At 58.6% G+C, this 10,134-nt stretch overlaps 1 protein-coding gene across 1 annotated transcript; it reads right to left on the reverse strand.

Moving 5' to 3' along the window:
- Positions 1-3,982: 3,982 nt before the first annotated feature.
- NCLIV_001220 (conserved hypothetical protein) lies at positions 3,983-9,500 on the reverse strand (the record flags this gene model as incomplete). Its single annotated transcript, XM_003879617.1, has 2 exons — positions 3,983-8,920; positions 9,486-9,500. 2 exons carry the CDS (start codon positions 9,498-9,500, stop codon positions 3,983-3,985), a joined length of 4,953 nt encoding a protein of 1,650 aa, XP_003879666.1.
- Between the last annotated feature and the right edge of the window lie 634 nt (positions 9,501-10,134).

Here is a 10,134-nt window from a genome sequence, read left to right on the forward strand (position 1 = left end):
CCTCGCTCACCGTCTTGGAAATAATACAGAATACCGAGGCCCGAACAGAAGTCGCGAGGACGGGGCTCGGGCGAATCAGAGAAGAGGCGAGCCCCGTCGATCGGAGCGAAGATAATCGAATTTGTAACTAGGAGGCAACGGATGCAGCCGAAGGATAGACAGGAAGCGGTGTCTCCTGGTTGCCGCAGCCACAACAGCCCCAGCACGGTAGAAGAAAGCAGGACTAGGACGCGAAGAGGCGCAAACGTCCGTGACCGACGCGACGAGACGGGATGGCGTGCCTGAGAGGAGCGCACGCGTTTAAAGGGGACTGCAAAAGTCGAGGTGGAGCCTTCACGTGCTCTCGCCCGGACTCTCCTCTCATTGGAAAAGGGTTGCCAGCAGCTCCGGAGGAGACAGCGCTCTTTTCATCTTGAGATTTTTGAGACTCGGCCCTTTGCAGTTGCGGCCCCGGAGAACAGAAACTCTGCGAGAGAGCACACAGCTATCAGAGAACGGAGAGCCAGGCAGAAGGAAGCGGCAATCGCGGTCAACTGCATCTGCAAAAACGCAAAGAAGAAAAGCGGGCCCGGGGCCGGCGCCCTTCGGTTCACTCCCGACCACTTGCACTTTTGCGGTCAAAGACTGCAGACCTTTTTCTTCCCGTGGCATTCGCCTCGGTTTTTAGAATTCGTTTTGACACCAGCGATGAAGGAAACGTGCCGAAAACAGCTTTTTGCAAGGAGGGAGTCGCGTCGCTCGTGTGCGAGAAAATGCGGATCGACGACAAGACAGAGAGGCTTGTCCGAAGAGAAATTCGCTTCCGCTTCCGCTGCTCGGCGTCAGGTCTTTGCATCGGTTTATCCGCGCTGCTCAGGCGGGCGACGACACCACGAGCAACTGCGCGCGACGCGGTTGCTCGTGTATGCCTGGTCTTCCGGTCTCGCTCTCGGCCGTGAAAGTTGGGACCACAGCCTTAGACAGCAAACAAGGCAGGGGGGAAAGCACGCTTTTCCTTGAAAGAAGAAAGAATGCGTAGAGCCAGCTGCAGCCAGTCGAATTCGCAGGGGGGGGCGTGTGTGTCCTCAATCGGACACTCGGGAACACCGTTTCACCCCCCCGCCAGCGGGACTGCCAGCAACGTGTGGTACTAGCTGCGAACCACCGGAGGAAAAGTGAGGAAACTGGGAGAAGAGACACACCTTCTGAGGAATTTCGGAGTGCCGGTGGATCCGTGGAACTCGTGTGCAACACAGCCCGAGGTTTTATTCCAAGTCTCGGAAGCGCGAAAAAGCTGCGGTGGCCGTTCGAGCGGCGCAGATTCCGCGTGTTCGCTAGGCACACAACAGGCCCCAGACACAGACAGCGCCGTTCTCGCAGCAAGAAGCTGCAAAACCCGAAGCACACCTCAAAGATGTTCAAGTCACTGGGCACAAGGCGGGACAAACTGACAACTACCGGGTTCCGACTCGTGGGTTGTATGAGGCGGGCGAGCGAGTGGCAGTCCACAGCTCGGAAAATGCTACACTCGGTTTGCCTCACCCACACCACAGGCTTGTTTCTCACTGTTCTTTTTCCCTTTCCTCAAAGCAGTTCAATCATTCAAACACAGTTGAGGAAGGTCCTCTCCGCATGGAGCCCCCTCCTGGTTTCCTTCCACAGGACCATTTTGCGTCCTGTTCCCTCAGGGGCTCGGACACGACGCACATGCGCTGCGTTGGAGCACGACGGAAGGAATTCCGAGAGAGCCGTTCCTCGCAACCAGCCTCCAATGGACATCTTGCCTTGTGAGAAAAGGCGACACTGCCGGCCCGCTCAGCAGCAGGAGCTGCCTGGTTTGTATCTACGCACGGGGTCTGAATGTGCTGCGCTGCCTCAACTCTGGAGCTCTCCGTTGTTAGCTCTTTGTACCCCTCTCGTCTGCCAGTGGAAGCGAACGAATCGGGCTCTTTGATGAACAGGGTTCCCTGAAAAGCCGTGAGGAGTGGTGAGCGGCACCTTCGGCTGTCAACAGCCTCTGCAGGGGAAGGCAAGCGTGGTTAGCGTTGTCCGGTGTTCGCGCTCTTACGAAGACCACACAAAATGCTACTGAAGGGAATCAGTGAAAACCGTGGGGGGAGATACAGAACCGTTTCGTACAGCCATCCTGGACACTTTCCACAGGTTCGAGTCCGAGTCGTGCTCGAGAGTTGGCGAATCTGTCGCCGGCCGAGATGGGCCGTCCAGCTGTGACGGGCGCTCCGTCAGCCGAGAAAAATCAGTAGCGCAATCGATTTTGAATGCATGCACTCTCCGAGTTCAGTTCTTTCCCACTTTGTGGGAGATGAACGCAAAGCAGGGGAGCTTCCCTGCGTGAGCGTCTCGGCAAAACCTGGACACAAAGCTCGACGTTTTGTCTTCCGCTCTGCTCTAGACTTCGCAGACCAAGAAGAAAGCTGTCGCCAGAAAGCTAGCGCCGGAATAGCCACAAGCCAGAAGGAAGCCCGGACTGACTGTTCTCCATTCTAGTGTGCTCCTTTGGGTGTCGCACACCACCCTTAACACCCAGGCACGCGCCTGTCTACTGCCTATCGCAGATTTTCTCCCCAAGGCGTGTTTCGCCCCGCAAAAAGAGTGTGCAAAAGGCCAGTCTAGGACAGCGCCATGTGCAAAGTGTTTCGCACCCACGACCGGGAACACTGCCTTTTCTTCACCGGGGCCAAGACGACGGCCCTTTCAGGTGGCCTCCGCACCACGCGTCTCGTGGAATCCCCACTGCCGCCATATCTTTCCGTCGTATCTGGGCGGAAGAAGAGAAGGGGCACTGGACCGGCCCATCAGCCGTCGGTTTGCTGTTGGGAAATTTCGGGTGTGGCGTCTCCTGCAAATGTGTCGTTTGGCGGCGAGAGTGTGACCGGGGGGTGTCCACCGGCGCGGTCCTCGCTCACTCGAGCTCAGAGGAACGCGCCGGTGGCGAGCCTGCGTGCCCAGTCGGCTAGAGCTTTTCCAGTCGCAGCGCGATAAACACGAGAGTGGGGCACATCTACTCTTCGTGGCTAGAGACCACCTAGCGCCCTTCCCGCACCATTATGTCGCCTTAGATGAGGAAGTGAGCAAGCAACGCAATCTGGCCTCACTGCCTCGTCTCCTTTCTGAAGTCCGCCGCCAAGTCTTACTTCACCGTTAGGACGAAAGACCACAAACTCACGGGAGAGCCGGAGGCATGACACAGGCCCGCCCGGAAGCGACACAGTGCACAAGCTTGTCCATGTCACAACATGTACAAGAGTATGTACATCTCATGCATTGCCCAGACCGAAGCACAACGCTCAATACACAGTATCTGTCTCTTTGGAGACAAATACACACAACTAGATGATTTGTATGTATATCCATAGAAACCAATATATCCTCGGGGCATGCCCACATGCGTGCATCCTCACGTACAACCGGTACGCATAGATACGTGCATAAATGCATATTTTCGTGTACCATGCTGAAGCTATGCATTCATGGACGGGCCGGAAGTAGGCGACGATTGCTCACGTCAGCCTAAAACAGTTTCCTTTTGCTCTGTCGCGCACTGGCTGTCTCGGTACTTGCTCTGAGTCAAAGCGCGGGCTGTCAACTTTTTCGTGTAGTCTAAAAATGCGGGGACCGAAATGATTGTCTGAATGCCAACTACGTGTGAGCACGTGTTTCCCGAATAAGCGCACTGTTTGCTCAATCGACAATACCGAAGACGACGTCCCCTTGTTCCACATGCACATGGGCTGTTGCCCACAAGTTGAAATTGCAGGGAGCGAATCGCGGATGCATCTTCGCGGCAGATGTCGGTTTCCTCCAGATGTCGGATCTTCATTAAAAATGAGATGGGGGCTCAATGCCAGTCTACGGTTGCGGCCTGTGTCGAGGTCTCATATGAGTTAGCTTACGTTCGTCAAGATTGCTTTGAGAAAAGATACCTGAGAGCTCGGTCTACACAGAAAAACGCGGTATGTCCCAGGTGTGCTGAAGCAGACTGTCAGTTGTTCACCAGGAAGTCCTCTCGCTCCCGAAGAAGCTCATGCAAAGGCGTCAGGTCAATGCCCAGCCACGTCCTGCTCCTCTCAAGAGCTTCCTGGTGACGCCACTCGACCGCATGCGTCGTATCCGGGAAAGGTGTCTCTCCCTTTAGGTCTCCGTCCGCTCCTCCCACACGGCTTGTCCCTTCAAAGGACGGGAACGTGTCCCTTTCTGTCTCTGTTCCTCCTCTCTCCTCTCTGCGTGCCGAGTGCGTTTCTGGCGGAGTTGCGGTTCCCTCCTCGCCGCGCTTCAGGGTGTCGGCAAGAGGCCCATGGCTGCCCCGGGAGCGGAAGCCTACCGAGGAGTCAGAAAAATCCGGAAAGCCTTCCTCTTCGTCTTCTTCCCGCAAAGGCACATGCCAGATAAGAGACTCCTCGCGTTCCTCCGACCCTGTGCCTGACGGTGGGTCACCCGTGGAGGGCCGTTCTGAGCCGTGGTGGCCCTCTGTTCCATCTAGAGGAGCGCTCGTGATTCCAGCTTTCTCGCGCCGCCGGTACTCCTGCAAGAGCTCTGTGATGTGCTGGAAAATCAAAGGCCGGTCGCCACCCCAGCAGCCGTCTCCACTGCTGCTGGTTGCGACTCGGTCGCTCGTCAGTCCGCGTTGAGAGGAAAGCAGGGAACGCTTCGCACGCTGCGTAGAAACCTGCATTCGCTGTGTGACGTGCTTCGTCATGCCGACGAACAGCAGAGGAAAGCTCTGGGAAGTCTGCTGAAAAGATGAGGGCTTCTCCTCGCCGTCAGGATAGGATCGAAGAGACAGACCCGTGCCACCGTACACCCACGACGGCTCCTGGGGGAGGGTCGTGTCCTTCTCTCCAAAGGGGTGTTCTCCAAAGTGCGAGGTTCCCTCCCTTTTTCGCGACCTGCTTCCACTAGAAGAGTCGACAGGAGACGCGTGAGGGGACGACAAGGCAAAGAGCGCACTGGGCGACGCACGACGGCGGCCGAGAATCCTCGAGGGAACCTGATAACCAGTGGAAGTCGTCTGAGAAGCCGCAAAGGCCCGCTGTGCGACTCTGCTGCCGCTCGGAGACCAGTGCGCACCCGACAAGAAAGCAGCTGTTTCAGAAGCGTCTCCGCCACGCGTAAAGCTGCGCAGATTCCCCGTCTCTTCCTCAACTCTCGAATCGTGGCAAGGCGCCACTAATTCCTCGGATCCATCAGCGAATGGTGACAGCGGTGCTTGCGGATAAACGTCTGCGAGCAAAGAACCTCGCGAAGACGGCGAATGGCTTCGCGCTTCGTAGTCAGGAAGTCCAACGGAAGCAGAGATGTCGCTCGCCGAATTCTCGTCGTCTCTTGGATAGCTGGCATCCGCGAAGCGAACGTGCCCCAAATCCTCTTCTTGTTCCTTTGGGACGGCGACGCGCCTCCGCTTCGCCTGACTTCGCCCCGGACACCAGCGTCCGTCTCCGGTGGCTCCTGCCTGCCGTTCTCTCCTTCTCTGGCGGTCGTGTCGCTTTGAAGCGGGAACGTTTAGAGACAAGGGAGGCGAGAAGGGCGAGGGAGTCGGTGAAAGCTGAAGCTCTCCATCGTGGGGACTGAGGCCCCACTGGAAGGCATAAGGAAGCAGCGCCAGCTGCCGCCAGTGGCGAAAAGGAATGCGTTGCTGAGACGACAGACGGTGGTCCCGGAAGCGGTCGTTTGTCAAGAGAGAAAGAGGAAAAAGACCTCGGGACATGTCCAGAGGGGATGCTGGGCCGTTCTCGAAGCGCTCCGTGTGTGCGCCGCTGTCACCTTCACAGTCTTCCGAGTCCCAAACATAGCCAAGGAAAGCGCGGTGTTCTGCCGGGGCCAGGTCTTTCGCGCCTTCCCTCTTGCCCCCTTCTCTCTGCTCTCCGCCTTCTGCCCCGTCTTCGCGCTTCGTATGGAGCGAGTGGTCATGCTTGACCGTCGGCTCAGCCGCATGCATTGCATTGCTCAGAGAATGGGGAATCCGCGGCGATGCGCTTTCCGTTTCCGACGCAGCAGGCCGTGCGCCCCCTGGAAAATCTGCTGCCGCTCGGCCGAATGGCGCGACGGCAGCGAGCGGGCCGTCGCCTTCCCTGAGTAGGTTCGATGGCCTGGGCACACTTCCCTCTCCAACGGAAGGACCGTGCGTGCCGCTATCCCCTTCCTGAACATGCGCGTCAGCGCCGTCGATATCCACAAGGCTTCCCTGTGGGTCGTCAACGGCTTTCCTCCTCTTTCTTCCTTGGTTCGCCTCTCCTTCCGTGCTCCACTTTTGCTGCGCTTGCGGCGAAACGCGGATCCGCCTCCTCCAGAGACCCTCCGTGGCAGGAGCATTCAGCGACGCCAGCAGGTGATAGTGATCGTCGTGCGCGCCGAGCCCACACACGAAGAGGCAGCCCTCCCTCTCCCACTGATTCAGCAGCGCCCTGTCTCGACACGTCACCCGCTGCCGATTTGTTAGGACGCCGGGTGAGAAGGGAACCCCGTCGGAGCTTGAGACACCTGTGCACGCGTCAGCGGCGAACAAAAAACGAGAGAGATGAGACCTCCAGGCAGGCTCCCGCATACGGTCTGGATTCCCAAACGCTTCCTCAGCCTCGCTGCCGCAGGCGTGGTCTTGCCCCACGCCCAAGAGCTGCGGCTCGCCGGCGTGCGCTCCTCTGCTGTGGTGTCCGCGAAGCGCTCGGGCAGCCTCGCTGGTGGCAACTCGACCGAGCAAATCTCTCCGCCGTCTTCTGCTGGGTTTGCATCGATTCGGCACGACGATTTCATCCCGGCAGAAGGGACAGAGGCCTCGCCGACAAGCGATGGGGTCTTCTCCCGCTGGTGCCTGCCACTGGTCACCGGCAGTGCCTCCGGATGTCGCACTCTGCGTTTCAAAGACGTGTGGCCGAAACCAGCTTTCTCTCGACAGGGAATTGAAGGGCTTTGATCGCCTCTGTCCCCTGAACTCGGCAGGCAACCCGGGGGCGGTCGCCGGTCGGACCCCCCAAAAGTACGCAGCTGGAAGAATAATTAGCGGCCTCTCTCCACGACTAATGAGCTCTCGACGAACGCACTCGATCTGGGCATAGCTGAAGACGCCGTCCTCCCGATTTTGACGGTTGTACGCAATGTTAGCAGCGTCCAGGACAATGGTGAACCGTGGCTCTACGGGGCGTAACGGAGAAGGCGCCGGAGTCAGCCCGGTCGGACCCGGAGTGCCCCGAGCCGACCCCGTTTTTCGAGGCCTTTCTGAAGGATCCGAACCCGTCGCCGTGTGCGCCTCCCGCTCACCGCTTGCCTCCGCTTCATCCGTCTGCCTCGCCTGCACTGTTCCGCCTCCGGGGTCTTCTCCGACTCCTCGCGAAACCCCGGGAAGCGTCTCCTCGACTGACTCCTCTCGTCTCGCCGGAGTCCGCTGGCGTGCGCTGGACGGCCACAGCCCCTGGACGCGACTGAGGTTCACTTCGAAAGCAAGGAGAGCGCGGAGTTGCCGCGGTTGCAGCATGGCGGAAAGCTTGAGCACGCCGACGCGGAGAAGCCGGCGCTCATTGGCACTTAGCGGGATGCGCCTCAAGTGCACGCCACAAGCTGTACACACACCGTACCGGCGTGGTTGTTGGCCGAAACCTTTCCTGTCCCTCTCTCTCTCTCTCCAGAGGTGCGAATTCGCACCGTCGAAATCGAAACTGGGAGAACACTTCGTGTGGGGAGACGAGCACGCATCCGGAGAGGGCCGTGGCGAGGGATAGTGACCGGCGCCTCGTGGCTGGTCGTCTAGAAGGGTTGCAGAACGAATCGCAGCCGTACTGGTGTCCGTGGGCTTCACACCCGTCTTTCCTGGGGGAGAGTCCCCGTCGTCGTCTCCCACATTTCCCTCATATGTTTCGTCAGTCGTGCACGTGTAAGGCCCAGTGCCGTACTGACCTGAAGAACCTGCAGAGGCGTCGCCCGTCACCTGTGACGAAGGTCCCGTGGACTGCAAGGCTGCAGCTGCTGGGGGACCGTTCGTGGCGGGCGCCCCGTCTTCGGGTTCGCTAAGGAAAAGCGGAGAAGGCAGACAAGGTAACCGATTCGCGTCGCCTCCCTCCTCGTGACGGAGAACAGCGTGACTTACGTGAGCTACCGGGAGGTCGAGATCCCGGAGGGCGTTGCAGAACTGAATCGCAGGGGCTGACGCAAGAGGTTCCTCATGCTCGGTAACGTGCTGGAGAAGACCGAGAACTTCGCGACTTGCATCGAGGAGCTCTCGGAGCCGGACAGTGCTCTTTTGAACCTCCTGGCGGCAACGCATCTCTGCTTCCTGGAGCGCCGTGGCGAACGCATTGCCTGCCTCCTCTTGCAGGCTCCCGTCTACCCCATGCGGGCCGGGGGGCGTGGGGCGCGCCGGCGGTGGTCCGCGGGTCCCATTGCCGTATTTCCCCGAGCGGCGGACCACATTCTCGGCGAAGTGGAACCGTTCTTCCTGTCGGTCTTTGCCGTTCTTTGTTTCGAGCCCCGTTTCCAGCAAAGAGACAAGGAGACGCGCGGCGCGCCGTTCGCGCTCCAACTGGTTCCTTACTCCCTGAGCATCCTGAAGGAGAAGCGCAAGGAGATGTGCGGGGAGAGGAAGGCAGCGCTGTTCCTTCATCATCCGGAGCAGACCGCTTTGTTTCAAAACGAGGAATCCCTGGCCCCTGGAGAGGAGAAGACTGACAATGGCCGCAAACGCCTTGCGCCGCATCTCGATACCTTGAATGTGCATAATTTGCAGCATTTTACTCGCTGCTTCTGCCTCGCCGGCCGCCGCCGCCGCAGCCACGAACGCACTGCCGACGCTGCTCGGAAGGGGGGAGAGTAAGTTGAACTTTTCGAGAAGAAGGAGAACTCGACATGCGACGGAGAAGTCCCCAACGGATGCTGCCAAGTTGATCACTCCGCTCGCACTCTCGACGAATGGTACGGCGACAGTATTCTTCCTACACTGCGAAGTCGTAGCGGAAGAAGGCGAAGAACAGGGGTTACGTGCAAGCTGCGGAGACGAAAAGGAAGACTCTCGGTGGGAAAGGCAGCCAGGGGAAGCCCGTGGTGAAGCCAACACCTGAACTCCATGGTAGCCCCGAGCGCGTGTCGAGGCAGGATTTTGCCCCGTGTGTTCGCGGTGGTGTACAGAGACAATGGAAGTGAGGTGTTTCTCCAACTGCCTGAAAGCTTCCTCGACATTTCCCGCCTTGATTGCAAGGCCGATCTCCTGGTGCCTTCTGCTTATCTCTCTCTTTGCTTGGCACGACCTGTCTTTAGCTCCCCCAGACTCGACAAAGTCCAGAATATCGTCCTCTGCTGTGTCTTTCTCCTCTGTCCCCCGCCGATTCCATGCAAAAAGGTGGGCAGACGCAGCACTAGTGACATTTCTTCTCCCTGAGTGAGGCTTGAAACGGGGGGGGAGTATACGGTGGAAGGTCGAGCTGCACAGGCGTTGCCGGCCGCCTTGATGAGAAAGTCCCCAGGGGGACACGCAGAGAGAAGGCAACGCAAAACCGAAGGCGTACTGCTCGGCGCCGCATAATGTACGTGACAAAGGACGAGTGGAGACGTGGGTGCATTCAGGTGGGAAGCAGCATGCGCCATGTCTTGCTGCCGCGTTGAGGTTTGGGTCCTCGGAACGGGACAGCTGGCCGTGGGTAGAAGGGGACGGAAGACGTAGTGACAGCAAGGATGAAGATAGGAGAGGGGGAACGCCGAGGAAGAACCCGAAATGCTTTCCACTGGATAGAGATGGAGGAAAGGAACACAAAGGTGTCTTGTATCCTAGCAGAGGACATGGTGGGTAAACGACAGTGGCTGTAGTGGAACGGGGAATGAGAACTGTGGACACAAAGAGCAGGAGTAGAAAACACGGGCTCGACGCGCAGGATGTCCAATGAGTTGGGCAGCCCCGGAAGATCACACCAGCATGCGGTCCCGGAAAGCCAATGACTGAAACGATAGAGCTTCTCTGATCAAGCCTTTCCTTGGGCCTTTCGAGAGACCACCCCATGGCTTCGACACCTAATCATGACCACCGCACTATGCCTGCCCGGTATATACACGGCAGATAATTTCCACGTGCGTCATCAGGATAGGAAGTCACGCCAAACTTGTGGTGTATGTGTTCAAAATGCGCGGGACTGCGCTTCGTTCCCGTCACCAGTCCGCCTG

This window comes from Neospora caninum, chromosome Ia (assembly GCF_000208865.1).
Source record: "Neospora caninum Liverpool complete genome, chromosome Ia".
Lineage (NCBI taxonomy): Eukaryota > Apicomplexa > Conoidasida > Eucoccidiorida > Sarcocystidae > Neospora > Neospora caninum.